This window comes from Lathamus discolor, chromosome 5 (genome assembly GCF_037157495.1).
Source record: "Lathamus discolor isolate bLatDis1 chromosome 5, bLatDis1.hap1, whole genome shotgun sequence".
In the NCBI taxonomy this organism is placed as follows: domain Eukaryota; kingdom Metazoa; phylum Chordata; class Aves; order Psittaciformes; family Psittacidae; genus Lathamus; species Lathamus discolor.
The window spans coordinates 28,546,036-28,564,226 of record NC_088888.1 but is presented as its reverse complement, the minus strand read 5'-3'; the positions used below and the strand labels follow the sequence as shown (position 1 = coordinate 28,564,226).

General features: G+C 35.8%; 1 protein-coding gene across 3 annotated transcripts in view; it reads left to right on the top strand.

The window, feature by feature from the left end:
* The window catches only part of SDCCAG8 (SHH signaling and ciliogenesis regulator SDCCAG8), a 117,530-nt gene that overhangs the window by 72,906 nt on the left and 26,433 nt on the right, over nt 1-18,191 (top strand). For all 3 annotated transcript variants that reach the window (XM_065680159.1, XM_065680160.1, XM_065680158.1), the window contains one exon: nt 1,812-1,943. In XM_065680159.1, coding sequence (XP_065536231.1) covers nt 1,812-1,943 — 132 coding nt within the window. The remainder of the gene's footprint in view (nt 1-1,811; nt 1,944-18,191) is intronic.

The following is an 18,191-nucleotide window of genomic DNA, read 5'->3' as shown; positions in this document are numbered from 1 at the left end:
ATTTTTATCACCTTGAAAGTTGCTTCTGCTATTTCCGTGAATGAGATGGCCACATATAAATACAGAAAAAGAAGTAGGATCCCCCCGTTAGGGAACCCTACAAGGAGGATAATTTACATTATTCCAGCATGGCAATCGTTGCATTTTGCTGGCAAAAAAAGAAAAAGTAACACAATTTTGAGTTCAGTCCCTGTTACCACACAATTGGCTTTGTTCCATCAGGTCTCTGTTGAGCTGCTCTGCAGTGCACTTTTGCTGTTAGCCACTGATTGTCTTTCTTACAGTATCAGTATCAAGTAAAGACTGCATTCCTGCTGTGTGATAACAATTGGTCCAACTGACAATGCATTGTTAATGCTGACATTGAATTTACTAGTATTTTTGTTAAATGATTAGTGTAAAAATTCTACTTCAGATATCTTCCTGTAACATCCTGCCCACTGACATGTACCTGTCCAGGAAACTCCTGTGCATTTAAGTTTGATGTGCAAATACATCAGCAAAATTCAGATGTATTTGTCAGTGATGATCCTTAATAGAGCTGTAACTCCCTATCCAAATTCATACAGTCTTCTTCCAAAGTTTCCCTTGCTAAGTTCTTTTAGATTCACAGATGATACCATGTATTGTTCTCTATTTAAACATGAAAAGATTATGTTGTCATTTCCAGATTTGACTTGTCAGTGTAACAACATGTTTTTGAGGGGAGGAATATTGCTTCCCCCCTGCACTTTGTTGTGTTTTTCAGAATGTCAGTTGTTGTTGCATTCTGTAACAGCCAGGAAGGTAAAGTATCTTTCTGCTGTAACTGCAGCATATTTAAGTTTATGATTTAAAGATATATCTGAAGCTTTTTAACCTCAAGATCTGGAGTGGCAGATGCCATAAAACAAATTTGCTTGCTTTTGATTCTTACTTTCTGATGGTATAGCAGATTCTGACATGTTCTCATTAACCTTTTCCAAAGAGTTAAACTGTACAAGTGCATAATGTATATTTTATCACAATTTAATCTGAGATCTTTTCCTGATATTAAGAAACAGCTCATGCCTGTTTCTCCATGGGCTGATGGTTAGAGATGTAGCAAGTAGCAATCCCAGGTCATTCATGGATCTGGTGTCTCTGCTCACCCGTGAAGAATAAGAATTGCTTAGAAGTGACTAATTTTCTTAAAGGCTGTGCTGATTTTATGTATATTAGGGTGTGCCTGTATGATTTGTCCCTTGTTTCTTAAAGTTTTATTAATCTTCCTCTTAATGGCGGTGGGAGGGGGGTTGTTCGGGGGGGGGAGGGAGTTGTTTGGTTTGGTTTTTTATCTGTGTAATGGTATTTTGGATATCTTAGCTTAATAGAGTTTTGAAACCTTACCACTACTGAAAGTTCAACCTGTACAGTGCAGTAAAGATTAAACTTAAGTTTTTAATAGCCATTTTTTAGACTAGATTTTAGTTTTCACTAATAAAGAACTTGAAATGTGTTTTCAAAATGCTGGCCAAATTCTTGCTGAAGTATAAATTTACATTTATTGATTTTCTTTAACATCAACACATAATGCCAAATGACATGACTGTTTAAAATAGGCTGAAATTAGCCTAGCCAACCTATGACTGAGCCGGATACTCTTCAGCCTCATGTTCTTTTGTCTTAAGATTATTTGAAACAGTGTTTTGTTTCTGTAAGTTCTAGTAATAGCCTGTTTATGCATTACATATACATGTATGAAATTTTATAAATGCTGAAGCCACATATTGATGGCACGCTGCAGGATGAAATCTGACAACATCCATCATCACTGTGTTTTACTTCTATAGATCTGAAGTCAACCAGCTTAGTCAGGAAAAAGAGTATCTTCATGGCAGATTGGAGAAGATGCAGAAACGGAATGATGAATTGGACCAACAATGCATCCAGCATGGGAGAATGCATGAGAGGATGAAGTCGAGGTAGGAGGTCCTGTTAATCTATCGGTATGTGGTATGCTCTACTGTACCTATAGTGTAAAGTTAAAAATTACAGTAGGTTGTTTGAAAGTAATATTATTTCCTTATGAAAATGACCACCCTTTCCCCCTCCCCAAGCATTCTGTCAAGGGTTTTTTTTATAACATCTTTTGCTTGTGCCATTTTGGATAAATAAAAGGAAAGCTTGAACAACATAGTCTTCCAAAGAATTTAAGCCTAGTGCATATGTGTGTGGGCTGCTTCGGCTGTTCTCTGCTCTAACTTGGATGAATTGTCTTACCATATCAAAAAGAAAAGGAGGGGTGGGGGGAGAAAAGAGGAGGTTATTCAGTGGTATGAATGTAGAGTACAGATGTGGATTCTGTTATGCCATGTAATAGGTGTATTTTGGGGTTTACCATCATTTAACTTGTATAAACAGACAAGTCTTACTGAAGATCTTAGTCTCCAGAGAACTGTTAACAGCTTTCAGGCACCACTAGTCTTTTCAGAGAAGCAGCGACTTCCACAGGAAGAGCTGTGGAAGCAGCTACAACAAGGCTAGTATGGAATATTTCCACCAATACCAATTGACTGTTCTGTCCAGAATGTCCAGGCTGATAACGCCTTGTGCTGTGATTTGGATTAGGCCTCCTTAAAGATCACTGTGGAAACTTTTCTTTTTGCTACCAGAAAGTTAATCTCTGCTCTCTTGTTCTGTTTTCCACTCCACATTCAGTGTAACAGGCACTTAGGCATGGTTGGGGAGGTAGAGGATAAAGTCAGGAGATGACTGATAGGCAGTTCTGCAAACCCAGTCAGCCACGGTACCTCTGGTCAGCAGTGAAATGCAAAATACAGTTTAACTTTATTTAGACTAGATAGTCCTGACTGGGAAAAATTCTCTTTGCTTTATTTCACCACTGACCACTTGTTAGGAACAAAGCTTGCATGTATTGAAGCAGCCAGTCTTGTGTGCTCTTTTTTTTTTCCCAACTACTAATTATTTCTTTTTAATTTTTCCCCTACCATCTCGTCAATCTGTCCAAGTCAGCTTGTTTCTTGCAAGCTCTCTATGCATTCTTTTCAGTCATCTAGACCCCCTCTTTCATCTTCCTTTTCACATCTGTCTCTACCTCATCCTGTTCTTCTATAACCTAGGATTGTTACTGTCTTTAATAGCTCAGAGAACAAAGACATTTAAAATGCTACAACTGCATCCCTAGTCTATATGGGCACATTCCATTTATCTCACCTCCCTTTTGATTTCTTTACTTGTGGTAGATTCCTAGCATATGGGGGACATGCACTGAAGAGTCAGGGTTACTTTCACTGAAAAAAAAAAATACATTTTTTCTCTTCTTTTTTTTTTCCTCCTAACTATTCTTATGTAGAATTATCAGTATGTAGTTTAATGTAAGACTGCTTTAAGTTTTTAGGACAACCTTTCCTCTGTCAGAACCAAATAAAATAGATCTACTGGAAAATGTTGCTCATTCTCTGCTGCAGCAGCAATGATTGTACACTAGAAAAGATTGAAAGCATTAATCCAGAACAGAAAGTGGTTTGAAAGCAGAGTGGTCATGCTGCAGGCAGTGCCTTCCCTTCTGCTGCCTTTTTGCTGACAAATGAGAAGGGAAAACAGGACAGTGATAGCATTTGTCTTATTTAACATTTTAGAATACATAAATATGACAGAGATTATCAGGTATTTGAATCATGAACACTATATTCTACCAGAACTTTAAGCAGGGAGTCTTTTAACATATTTTTAATTACAATCTTGTACTATATTCATTTAAAATCCAGGTAGTAAGTAAGAAAGCTGATATCATAAACTGCTTTAAAAATTCAGTGTAATCTAATTTCAGTTTTTGTGTGAAAACTGCAAGAGATTTTCAGTACCAGTTCTTAAGTGCTATAAATTGTCTATGAAGTATTCAGATCTAGGTGAAGAAAAAGCAGAAAGAATAACTATTACTACAAATAAATCTCCCAGTTCCTTTATATTTTGTTGAAGGTCTTCCACAAAATAAAAATAGTGATTTTTCTCTTCCGATTTTGAAACTAGAGATCTGACTATGGTATTTAGTAACGGCAGAACAAATAATAAATAATGTGCTTTGCCTCAGATTTTCATTCATCACTCAGGTAGGAATAACCACAGCAAAATAATGTACAGGATGATTTTTTTCTTAAGACAGTTTGTTTCCCCTTAGTATGCAGCTACAAATATCACCAGTCTTTTGCAATGCAATCCTGCAAAGTGGGTTCCTACCTAATTTCCTACCTGTTGTTATTCTGGCTTTCATTGGAAAGTTTCTTGTATCAAAATGATTTTGACTTAACTTAGGACCTAACATTTGCATTTGAATAATATGGTATTGCGGTATTTGTTTAAAAAGACATCTCTGTTGCTACTTGTGTTGCTACTTATGTTCTTCTAGAAGAATATAATAGGGCCCAATACGACTATTTTGTGAAAGAAGCATATGTAATTGATCAGTTGGACTTTCTTTTGGAGCAACAATGTTTTGGTCATTGTCATAGTTGCATTCCTAGAAGTGAACAAGATAACTCTTTCCCTGCTGTTTCTATCTTTCTGTCTGAATATGGGCTGCAAATTAATATAGTTCAAAGCAATATAAGCAGGTTTTAAAGAAATGGATTACTTTACATTGCAGTCATTGAAGCTGATTTTGAATCAGCCTTTTCAATGTAATGCAAATATCCATCCCTTTCAGTGTGTTTTTGTTCAGTGAAATACATCCTTAAAAGAAGTAAATGTCCGTTCAAAATCATACAGTTGATGCATGCTGTTTGGGGAAAGCTTGAACGGAAAGATGTGCAATTGGCAGGACTAGGGTGACACATTAAGGCTGCACTGCAGTTTATGAAGAGGTGTTCATTGAGTGTTGTTAATCTAGCAACACTGTGGATCTGCGCATGTGTATATGTTGGGGTTGTTTTACATTGTGTTACTATTGTTTTGCTACTTTTGCAGCTATGCACTTTTCATTTTAGACAATGATTTGTCTAGCTAAGTATAGATGATCTTAAATGTATTAATTACCATGGTATAGGGTCAGTGATGTGCCGCTGGTCAGCATGTGTGACTTCATAGCTCTGAATCTTGCAGAAATAAACTCTTGTCTGTTATGTGGCAAAGAGTACATTGGCATAAATCTTCAACCTCGAAGTTTTATTATTACATTCTTCACATTCCCATTCTGTAGATATGTGTTCATAGTAGAAATTAGCAGGTAGCAGAAAGTATTGAATTTCTTATAGGGCAGCTATAAAGATAGAAACTAGCCAAGAATTTAAAAAAAAATATGTAGCAAAAATAAAAGGTTAAACTACCTTTCTGCTTTTCTTCTGTGCTGCACAAAAAATAGATTCCAGAGGAAGAAAAATCCAAGTCAAATTAATTAACGGTACACATATAATGTTGGTTTATTCTCTCCTTTGTCTGTTTTAGAACTGAATCCAAGCATGCTTTTTCACCTCTGTAGTTAGACCAGTTCTGTAAATCCAGATCCACTTTCTTACAATCTCTATTATCTTCCAATTTGGGGAGCAAGAAGGAAAATACAAGAATCTGCCAAGATCTAATATTGATGGGACATATTTAACAATAAGTAATATTCGCCCAAGCTGCCATGGGTCAGGATTTCATCAGGCTATTTAAGCATTCACTGAACTTAGTTAATAACTTTTGTAGGTACAAGGTTTAGTTACAGCTTTGCTTTTCTGCATCTATTCTTCTCATAAAGCAAGCATTTGCTTGTAAGTCATCTGTTTAAGAGAATTTCTTCTGTGGACCTTGTCTGAAATGGGAAACGTCAAACTCAGTATAGCTACCTCTTTTCTGTGTTTATTTCCTGTTAAAGACCCAGATGATACGTGGAAATGCAGCAAATATAGAGAGCAGTATCTTCAACTAGGAGAAGATAATCCAAGGCAATTGCTTACCTTTTTTCAAGATAAGCCAGCCATGCCTTTAACTTTTTATCAAGCAGAAAAGAAACCCAAAACATATGGACAGTAGTTTGTATGAAGTACAAGGCTTTTTTGAAATCTTTTAAATAAATCATAAATTTAGAAACTTCTGATGATTTTTTCCCAAATGTTTTTCCAAACTAAGTTCAGTATATGGTGTCTGAGGCTATGAATTTTCCCTACAACATTGGCTTTGGTGATTCAAATTGGTATTACTATTGGCATTGCTGTAATGTGTGTGATCACTGTCCAATCTCTGCAACATTAACAATAATAATGCATTTTATGCAAATTTGTATGGGGCTTTTTTGTTGTGGTAGCTTTTGGGGGCTGATGGTATTATATGTATTTCGACTGTATTTTTGGTAGCTGAAGTTAAAAAGAAGAGCCTACAGGACTGGCAGTTTGGGGCAGATGTGTGTCTATTCCTCAGGCATCAGTGGTTGTAAGTTAACTATAAAAATGTTACAACCATCTGTGTAACAAGACGGCAGAGATCTGCTCTTGCCTGTTACTATAAATAAGAAGGAGATTTGTTTGACTTCATAGACATTGGATTTATAAAGACTATATGTGTCAAATTGTAACTACGTGCCATGTTGCTGAGATGTGTCTGCAGCCAACTACCTGGGGTGTCTTCCCCTTCAGACACTCTAGTGTAGTGCAGCAACTGTGCAGAAATGTCTGTATAGCACAACATGTGACAAATTATATTTGTTTTCTACCTATGGGGAAATGTATGATTCTTATGGATAAGCTTATCTGGAAGAGTAGCTAAAATGGATTCTTAAATAGAGCACTCAAGGAATTAGAGAGAAAATGTGACATGCAGTTTGACAATGATTTTAAAGGGTTTTCCCACGATTAAATTTATTTTTTTTTGTTGTTGTTACTAAGTGATAGTATATGAGAGAACACATATACAGGAGAATTGAGACAGGGAGAGAGAATATACCAGCAGTGTCAAGTAACTGATACATATAATCACAATTGCTGCTTTGCTGTCACCATTACACTTTTCAGTAGAGATTTTGGATTTCTTTGGCAAATCTTCAGTAGCACAATTGATTAAAATTATTTCTTGATAACTGAAGCAATCAAGTTGCAGTTAAAATTTTACATTTTCTGCTTAAAGCTTTTGTATTACTTGTGTGTCTGTTTTCAAGAAATAATGTTGGGTGGAAGAACTCAGTTTTTGAAAGAAAAACCTTGTGGGGTTTTTTTTCAGTCTAGTTAGTTTGTTCTTTGAATATATTGTCTTCTTTATTTTTATTTTAGTGATAGGTTAGTATTTTTTTAAGTAACAGTAAGACAAATTATTTTACTAGACTAACCATCTGTTCTGAAATGCAATTATAAATGTGCACTATATTGTGGCTTTTTAGTTTAAACTGGATTAATTTTTATATTAACAATAGAAATTAAGATGGGTGGTGTCCATAACATCTTTGCTGCTAAAGTTGCCTCAATGTTTAAACAGCAGTATATTTCACTTTTTCCTGAGCATCATGGTTCATACCCATATATCTTTGGTGTCGTTTCACACTGTAATGGGACTGCTGTAGCAATCAGAGACGGACTTCTTTGTAAGGCCTTTCATGCAAGGAGTTTGTAAACAGCTTTGTGGTCACTGTGTGTGGTGTTGCAGTGCAGCCAGATAAAACTCTCTGCTCAGCACAGAATTTGGGGTTATCACTATCACTTAATTTTTTATTACTATTTAATAGACTTACATTTTAGGTTAAGAAATGTATATGCCACAGAAAAGTACTATTAGGAAATAATCAATGGATGATGTGTATATGCATGTACACGTATACATATATGTTGCAAATCCTGTCAGAGTCTGAAAGTTGTGTTTGGCTTTTATTTAGTGTTTGGGTGTTTGCACACTGTTCACATCCTCTGGGACAGAAACTGGATGTTCAAAATCTCTCCCTCCTTCTTTCTGTCCAGTTCACTAGCCATCTACTTACTATATATGTTTGTCTATTCCCCCCCTTCTAAATAGATGTCTCTATTTAGTGTATATATAAATGCCTTTATTATTTATGTTTTTATATGTAAGATTTCCAGTTCTAAATACTTAATTCTATAAGATTATATAAGCCCACAAATACTGTTTTTAAGCATTTATGCCCCAACTACTTGAACAGTAGGCATGTAAAGCAAACATTAACTGTTAGTAAACCTGAAAATATATACTAATATCGAGTCTTTAGAAAATGCTGCAAAATAGTATGCAGTTAAGTTTTTAGCCTTCTTAAGAAGGAAATTACAAGCATAGGGAAATATCACATCCAATTTTCAGATAGATATTTTAGGGAACTTAATAATGTTCTTTAAGATGTATTCTAGGTCACGAGTACTCTGTGTGTGCATATAAAATATATATATATACTTAACATATATAGGTTTTATATATAGACAGATTCCTTTAAGAATGTATTGAGCTCCTTTGAAAAAATCATTAAGCTGCTCCAATTTGGACAACAGTTTCCAGTACCACTGATCATCTGATTAGGATTCTTCTTTATGGTCTGAATTTATTTGTGTTTGGCTTGTACTTGTCTTTGACCTAGAATTGCGGTAAATCGTTCTTTTGTTCTGCTTTTATTTTATCTGCACTGATAATGCAGATAATTCTAGACAACTGTTGTATCTATTCAGTCCTACTTCTGATTAATAAGTAAAGCCTTCTTTTGTTCTTTTTGTAATAAGCTCTCCATCACCCTCAGTTTTCTGATTGTTGATCTTTTTTGAATATGGACAGTTAGAACTCTCTACAGGGGTTTGGATGAAGGCATCTGAATATCTGAGATGATGGAATTAATGTATTTACTGGAAATTCCTTGACTGATAGATCCTATGATCGTGTTTTGACAGCTCCGTAATATTGGTGGCTGATAATCTTTCTCTGTCCAAGAAGTGTGTTCAGGAACTCCCTCACAAGTAAATTCAAGTTGTTAGCAGAGACTTTTGCTATGAACTGAGAATACTTGAAGTCCCTAGCGTAAGACTTGGTACTATAAAACTGCACCCTGTGTCTGCTGTTCCAATCTTCTGAGTCATCTGTTTCTTTCTGTACAATATCCCAGACCTTCTCTGAGCTGATGGCATCTCTTAAACTTATCAGCCCACTCCCACTTTTTGTGCTGAGTCATAATTCAAAATATTTAAAAATCTGTTCAAACTTGAAGAAATCCGCTTACAATTCTTCCTCACCTTCAATTGTTCCCGTTGGCTGTGGTCTTTATTTTAGTCAGTTGCTTATCAACAACCGCTTAGTTTACATGTGCTGGTGAGGCATGATATTTAATGTTTCACTGAAGTAGGTAAGATTTATTGCATTTCCTTCAGCAAAAAGTCAAATGTGAAAGAATTTAAGATTGGTGTGACAGAATCTGCTTGGTCTAACTTACGTGTCATTCTCTGATGGTTTTCATTTACCTTCATGTCCTCATATGTTCTTTTTTCTTCAAAATTTGTTACAGGCTTTTTGTGCATTCAGGGTCAATGCTAATGGGCTGATAATCCTCTGAATTATCTTCTTTAAGGGTTTGTCAATGCTGCATCTGTTTTAATTGCATAAAAATATAGTCAATGTGAGGAAGAAGGTGTAGAGGAGAAAGCGACAGTGTCTGTGTTCAGTTTGTGCATCCTGACAGCTGGCCACCACAATTTTATTTTAGAAACTGGAGAGTAGTATCTAGGAAAGTGATAGCATAAACTGGGGAACAGTCAATGCCTCAACGAAAAGTTATGTGGAGAAACAACCAGGTTTTCTTGCTTCTGTGTTGAACAGCTATCAACACTCTGACTAACACCCCCTCTGCTAAGCCTAGTAATTGTCCACTCCTGAGAATATCTGCTACTCTACTGCTTTGATGTACTCTGCTTTCTCCAAAACAGACAAGGGAATAGTTCTTATTCATACCATCAACTTCTTTGAGTCAAAGCCTTCAGCTCACTAATAGTGAGCTTGTGTTCCTGTCTACCAGGAATGTAAAAAGCCCTGAAATATGTGTGACATAAAACAGCACAACATAAGGTTCCAGGCTGTTCTTGTTACTTTCTGTTGTCAGCACAGTTGTTGGTTTTCAAATTTAAATGTTAATTTAGCATTAACGAAGAATTCTTGATTCTCTCCTCTAAAATGGAGGTGGATAAAGGTGGTGTCTTTGACAGCTCAGCCCAGATTCTCCTTGACATGGCAAGATCTAGAAATGCTTTGCACTCTGCAGATTGACACTGATGCTGAAAAAGATGTGCATCATTGGGCAGAAGTGTGCCCATAGTTTTCCACTGAAATTCCATTTTATTCTCCTACATCTGCTACAAGCCTGCAACTGTTTTAATTTAGGTGGGGGTTGCTTCTGGTGGTTATATATGATCCTTCTTGTCTTAATCCCCCAGTTACCCTTTCACCACCACCTCATCTTTTTTGAACCAGTTTGCCTTCAGTGCCTGGTAGTAGTCATAGACCAGTCTTCCTCACCACCTTCCCCAGAGATGTGATATAAAAAGTGAGCAGGCTAGATCAGTGTTCCTTTTCTGGCTTCTTCATAAAAACAGTTGTCTAGTGGCACGAAATGGCACCAAAAGAGCATGTCATTTAAGCTATCTGCTAAAAGGTATCCAGAGTTACAGAATAAAGGTTTCTACCCAGGACAATAGCCTTTCCAATGTAGTATAAAGTTTGGAGAACAACCTTTCCCATGTTCCTCATAGAAGTGTATACCATTTAACAATCTTTAGCAAGTCTTGATTGTTTAGACCATCTAAAATATTGTTGAAATCCCTGACTCTTATACTCACCTTATTCTTTCTTCCAAATTGTGTTGCATTTATAAAGTTCATTTTTTGTACTGTATTTCTGTGTATTCCTGTGTTGCATTTTTAAATTCATTTTTTATACTGTATTTCTGTGCTATCCTTGTGATGTATCAGAACATTAAAAAAATATGTTTTCAAATAGCCACTGTGAGACTAACACTGTGCAATAGTTCAGCAGCAAATATCTAATTGGGATATTTAACAGTAATTGGGATCTTCCTATTGGGCCTTAAGTGAACTCCCAATAATAATAAAATCTGACTATTAACCCATTTGGCAAACTACTTTAAGCAGGAGCAGATTTCCTTCCGGTTTTGAGATTTTCAGACTAAGGCTATTTAAAACTCTTCATTCCCATATAGTGGGGAACTGAAAATGAAGACAGATGAATGACATTTAAACAGCTTTGCAAGTGTGTCATGAAAATTTACCAGCTCTGTAACAAAATCTATGCACCTGCATGCTTTCAAGGTTATTGTTGTAGGAGAAAGAGACCTAAAACTAATGACAATTTATGTTTTTAATACAATAAAAGAGTAGATTTTTGCAAGGCTGTCAGGAGGCTGATTTTTCCTGATAACGTCAGTGACTTGATTGCTTCCGCAGGGCTCATTTCTGCTCCTATGGAAGTTGATGTAACTGTGGATGCTCTCATTTTCCATATATAAATCTAACCTGCTTTTAAATCTTTGAGTGTTGAGCCTTGATGTGTCTTATGCCAGTAGTTCTGTAACTAATGTTCACTTAAAGGTGTGAGGTTTTTTTCCCTTCATGCTTTTTATTTTCCATTTTTCAAACTATTTGGAAGTGCTATTGTTTATGCATTATGAGACTAAAGACTTATTTTTACAGTGGTTTTGTTCTCTTAAACACAGATAGAATATTCTTTTGCCTATTACTTGGTTAAATGATCATTCTTTTCTGGAGCTCCAGTCATACTCATCAGTTTGAGTGCACTCTAAAAAGTTGCTGTCCTAAAATATTAAACACTAAAAGTAGTTGTGTTTATTGTGCCTTGTGGTATTGCTATTTGGTAGCAGCCTAATAGTAACTTAGAAATAGAGATTAGGGAAGTGGCTATAAGGAAGGACAGTATGAAATGACCTGCTTAGCATCCACATTTCTAGTGTACTCAAGAGTTATGTGTGCTCAGAGCTTCCTGGTTTGGTTCTGAAAAGTAGTGACAACACAAAATGTGAAAGAAATGGAAAAGGATGAGAGATTATTCTGTGTTTGTTTAATTTGCTCTTCATAAACATTAAATTCATCTATGGAGGAAAAGAGGGGAAGTTGTTCGGTTTTGGTTTTGTTTTTCTTAAAGAAGTTGTATATAACCTCAGAGAGCCATAATTAATCTTTAGTTATATATATATATATATGGAAATACATTCTTGCCCCAAATATGTTATCTCATTACCTGTGACTTGATCCTGGGCAGAGTTTAGAATTCTGACTTGATTCAAGTCAAGGTTGCTAAATACTTCCACTTCTCCAGTTTCAAAAGGCTGTCCCAGTGTCATGGCTGAAATTACAGTAATCTTTGCTTATGTAAAGCAGTATAATCTTTTTGAGTACTACACTAGCACTTCCCACACGACCAGGGATTTAGCCTTAGTTTTAGCTGTGTGACTTGCATGTAGTCAAAAACAACTTTCAAGTTTTTGGGTTGTTTTTCTTCCCTTTGCTCAGTTCACTTGAGAATCTGACCTTTCATATATATTTTAAAAAATGTATGTGTGTGTATATATATGCATACACACAGTTTCAGAACTAAAAAAAAAGCTTGTCTGTAAGTTGACACCATGCATTGGCAATTCAACAGAATAAATGTTTGGAAGCATGTGACTTAAAACTTTGACTTGTAACTTTTACCATCGTGAAGGCTGTTGTAATCTGCTGTGCTTTATCACACATGTGTTAGATGTTGCAAATACTTGTCCTTCCCAAATCAATTTTATGAATAAAATGCACAGGCAAGCTGAGCAGAGGCATATGTATCTCTGGAAAAGAGCTTTCATAGGCTGGGCAGAAATGGAATTTCTTCATTGACTTTCTGTAATGGTAACCCATGTCAATAAAATCCACAGGAAATGTGTCTAACATTTTTGTCCTTTTTAAATTTCCATTTTTAATAGCAAGAAGACACTCCAGGCAGTGCAGTTCTGGGGGACTATTACATTTCTCGGGTGGCTGAAGTCACTCACCCCTTCAGCCTTTTGCCTCACAACACACCCTAGGAGAGCAGTAATCCCCAGCAAGGCACTGCCTGTCTTATTGCTTAATTATTACACCTATTTAATGCTGCTTAGGACATTGTCAGCTGTTGAGAAAAGGTAATTATCACTAGTCAAATGAAAAACACTTTTTTTGGCTGCCTTACGGATACACATTTTACTGGTACCTTGATACATAATGAAGCCTGATAGCAAAACTTTTGCTTGTCTCTTCTTCAAGCCACAGCTGTTTCCCTGCTAAATTCATCCCATCTGTCTCCCCTTCCGTAAGGCTGTAGGCAGTATAGCATAAGTACAGAAGCAGTTCAGTGCTATTTTGGATAAACATAGCTGAAATTTGAATCTTTGCCATTTGCAATGCACACATTTTGTTTTACTGCTGTAAAGAGAGCTGTCAAAATAAAAACTACATGGATAATTTACTGAAATACAGTCAAATAAAGGGATGATCAAAGGGGAAAAATGAAGATAGAATATGGGGTTACTCTTACTTTCAGGGTGTATTCTGAACAATGTAAATGTTGACCTCTTGACATTGCTGGGTTCAGAGAAATTGGTAGTGAATAACAAAAGCAGAAGCCACTGAATTAGAATATATCATGAAGAAGTCCAGACTTCATGCCAAAAAGGATAATTGTAGCAGGCAATTATTTGCAAATGTGCCCTGTTGAGATATCTGACCAAGATAACAGTTCTTCACTTGTTTTATAAGGAGTATATAATGATGTAAGATAATACAGCTTGGAAATTAAAGAAAATATTTCTAGATGTGACACTCTGTCTCTGTAAATAGGACACCCTAATGATCACTGTGGGACAACAGTCATTTGCCTCCTCTTTTATTGAAGTTTTAGTTGACGTGGAAAAATATATATTCAAGCTAAATACAGTTGTCTTCAATGAGTTTGTTGTGCTAAATTGGATTGATGGTTAGTTACTCAAGGCTTGTGTTTGAAATTCCAGACTTTCTGGAACAAAAGATCCAAATCCCAGTAAGGTCTGCTTGACAATCCACCTTTGACTTGAAGAAATTGAGTTATGTGCAATATACAATATTGGAGAATCTTTCAGACAAGCCCATTTTAAAAAGTCCTCTGTTCTGCTGGAGTGTTAGAAATCCTATGGTATCTCTACAAAGAGAAGGGCTTTGACCACTACCTCTTGGGTGTATTTTTTTTCCACTGTATTACTGTGTTCTGTGTAGCCCATCTCAGAGAAGACTATTCCAGTCTGTATGGCTGGTAAATGCTTATGACTCTTTTGTAGAAGAACCTTGTAAGCTGTTTCTAGGTTAACCCTAATGTGTGTTTGGGATAGTTCCATGTTATATGAAAGTTAATTCTTAAAGGGTAGTGCTTCCAAATGCGTATTGTGTTTGGTAAAAGTGAAAAAACCCATGTCTGTCCTAACCTAGAAGATGCTCTCTTTGACAAAGAAAGAAACAGATGAAGAAGTAAACATTAGTGGACAGTTAAATGATCTCAATATAAACTTAATCTAAATGTTACGATCAGAAAGCTCCTTTGGGAAAAAACACTTTGTGGAGTTTGGTACTACTGAAATACTGATTTTGGTGTTCTGTATTGATGCAAAGAGGAAAAAAAGGCTATTAATCATTAGCTTCTTCAGTATTTACAGGATTGTTTTCAAGCTGTATCAAAAGAAACAAAGCCTTTTGTAAGAAAGGTACTGCTGTCTTCAAAGCTTACACAGTGATTTTTCTCTAAATATATGTAAAATCAGTTCTGTGTGGCAAGAACCAAGACCACATTACTCCACATTTGCAGGAATGTTAGAATTTCTCTCTCTTTATAGACAATGATTTGAAATATATCCAAAGGTTGTGATTTTTTATTTTAGTTTTGTTCAGTGATATGAATATAAATAAGCATATTATAATCTGGAAGACAGAATGTTGTTATTTAGTCCTCCTGTAATTAATTCAGGAGCTGGTAACAGCTACTGCACCAGAACAGTACAGAAATGTACCCCCATGTATCAGTTTAAAGGAAGAAAGATGCCATTGTTTTTAAAAGAAACCAAATTCTTCAAGGACTCCACCATATGTAAAGGCATCTCCCCCTTTGCTTGACTGAAAGAGTAGTTGTATAGACTTGTCTGAACACTTACTAGGTACCAAAGTATTGCAGTAAACACCCAGGTATTTGACCATCTTGGAACAACTGGCTTTCTTGTAAATATATTGTGATATTCTCGAAAGTCCTACTAATGCCTAAGCTTGACTTTTAATAATAGTGCCTGTGATTTGGTCATCCAGTTTCATATACAACTGTGTAAGTCTTGCAGTAAAAGAATATTTAACATCTGATGGAACATGTGCATGTACCAACTTAATGTCTCAAGAAACTTAATAAGCTTCCCCCTCTCCCCTCCAAAATAAGACATTTACTTTTCTGCTGTGTTACATATTGGAAATGGCTAGCCTCTGTTAGAATCATTTAGGTAGCTGCTGTAAATTCGCATGGGAGGCCCTGTCTTCATGCGTAACAGATTTGACAGATCCGATGCATTTTTTCCAAATGTAGTTCCAAAGCTGCAAGTATCTAAATATAAGTCAATTTTTACAAAGAGTTTTACCCTCTTACAGGACTGGCACAAATAAGAATTAGAGTTGGAGGAGTGAACAAAAAGAGCAAAACAAGTTAAAGCGGTTGTCTTTCCCATGTGCAATGTATTAAGGAAGCTGTCAATCTTACACTTTTTACGCATTTATTACACTTTATTTTTGCAGTCCAGAGCACCTTACCATAAGCTCGTGCATTTGTTGATGAGATCAACAATCCAGGACTATGTGAATTCCAGGTGATTCTTCACATACAGTGTTGATTATGCTCCCACTGCTGGGGCTGTTAATGGTGATCTGGAGCTAATAAGGAGACTTCCTTTTGTCAGACCTAGCACTTCAAATACTTGTTTCTTCCTGTCTGGCCATCATCTTTTTACTGATGTCCAGGATTATTATTTTTTTTCTGCCTATGTGTTTTTAGATCAGACAAGGCCCTGTATTTCCACTCTTTCCTTCTGCAGGTTAAAGGACCCAAAAAATATTATAATCTAGTAATATGTAAGAAAATACTAAAGACAAAAGAAGAAAAAGTCTTCTTACAGTGCTGTTTCTGTTCCTTTCCCTTTAACTTTTTCATGCTTTTATTGTTTTACATTAATTTTAGGTATTCCATCTCTGCATATGGAATGAGTGTTTTCTGGTAAAAATGTTCAGAAAATTTCTGGATCTCTGGAGGGGAAAATATTTTGAATCTACCCAGTGAACAAAAATCTCTGCTTGTTCAAAATTTTCCATGCAACCTGTTTGCTCACTTGCTTGTGAGTTATATGATCAAAACCAAAAGCCAATACAATCTCTATGGAATTTTATTCCTTTTCAACTCTCTCTTAGCTGTCTTCTCCCACTTTTAAGTGCCTCTATGTTGGCAAATTTTAGACTTTGTGGTTGTTATTATTAATGCTTAGATATTCTGACTAGATATAGTTTGCAAGGTCTGTTATTTCATGTAATTTTTTTAATAGCAACATGACATGAACTGAACAATACATTCCACGTATGTGGTACATAAATGTTTGGTTTTTTTTTTTTTTCTTTTTGCCTATGTTTTCCCAAACAGAGGAATTACAGCAATTATTATAAGAGCTTGCAGGTCATCTATAAAACAAAATTAAACTCCCTTTCATTCAGCAGTAGTCCCGGGTGGGCTTTTTCTATTAATAGTGCATGTGCAAAGCTTATCTTATATTGTGTTAAAATGTTTTCCTCTGAACTACAGTTCTCTGAATTGTCTCTGGACACACCACCACTCTGCTCCATTTGAGCCCCACCTGATGTACAGAAGCTAACCCAAACAAAGTTTTAAACAATCAGGGACAATTTATGCAAAAGCAGAGGTAAATTAATTTTGGTAAAAGCAGAACTGATTAGACTCCTGATAGTTAAAATCATTAGCAGACTCCCAGTTCCAATTCTTTTAAAGCTGTGTTGCAAGATAAATGAGTGATCCTTGTCGTGTTACTTTACTTACATTTAATAATCAGTTGAACTTTGGTTGCTGAAAAGGTCTAAACTCATTCAGTCCCTTAAACACAACAGATAACTGTAGAGCAGAATTGAAAATAAGAGCTACCTAAAATGTTAGTGTTATGTGAAAACATCATCTTAAGAATTCTGTTCCGCTACAATTTATTCTCCTATTAAGCTAATTTCTATTCATATTTTCAAGTATCACATTTGGGGATTCTTTCCTTTGTAATCTTTATGGGAAGGAATTTTTTCCTAATACTTCAGTGACTTTCTGCATCAGATTGGAGGGTAATATTACAGTCAGTAATGTTTACATCAACAAATGTAAATTCAAATTAAATCTATTATTTAAATAGCATAATGGAAACACATGGTGCTTTGTAGTCATGTAATTAAAGAAGATCTGTGCCTCCAGGAGTTTATGATCTGAAGATCAAAACCAGTTCCACATGCAACAGACCTCTTCTAAATATTGGTGTACAATTTGGGGATTTTGTCTTGCATCTACTTTAGCATAAATTTTACTCCTGAGCAGAGATTTCACCTAGGCCAGTGCAGTACTGTTGGAGATGTAATGCATATGTTTTGTACTTGGCACTTGTGCAGGGGCAGTTAACTCAGCACAGAAAAGCTTGGTGTTTTGATGTCAAGATTTATACCTTGCTTATTTAACAGTAATGGTGTGAACTAATCTTTGTGGATGATATTAGTTTAGTTAGGGGAAAACAAATCACATTCTTTAAGAAGGAGCCTGACTATCCATGCTTGCCTTTTTTTTTTTTTTTTCCCAGTTGTGAAAGTAATTTTGTGCAAAATTGCATTGGAGTTAAATTATTCACTCATCCTGGGGCAATAGCCTGTGTTCAGTTTCCAGCTGAGCCAACTAAAAATATGGGAAACAGACCAGCCTAGTATTCCATTGTTGCCTTATATAATGTGGTGTTTTGGAAATGATGATGAAGGCAACCTGGATATTTCATGGATGAAATAGTAGATTCATAAGCTGAAAGCTTTGCTTGCTATTTGTAATGGTGTTTCCTCCCTTCCTTTCAAATCTCTGTGCTCACAAATCAGAGATGTTGCTTTTATTTAAAAAGAAAAGAAGAACACAAAGAAAAACGGGAA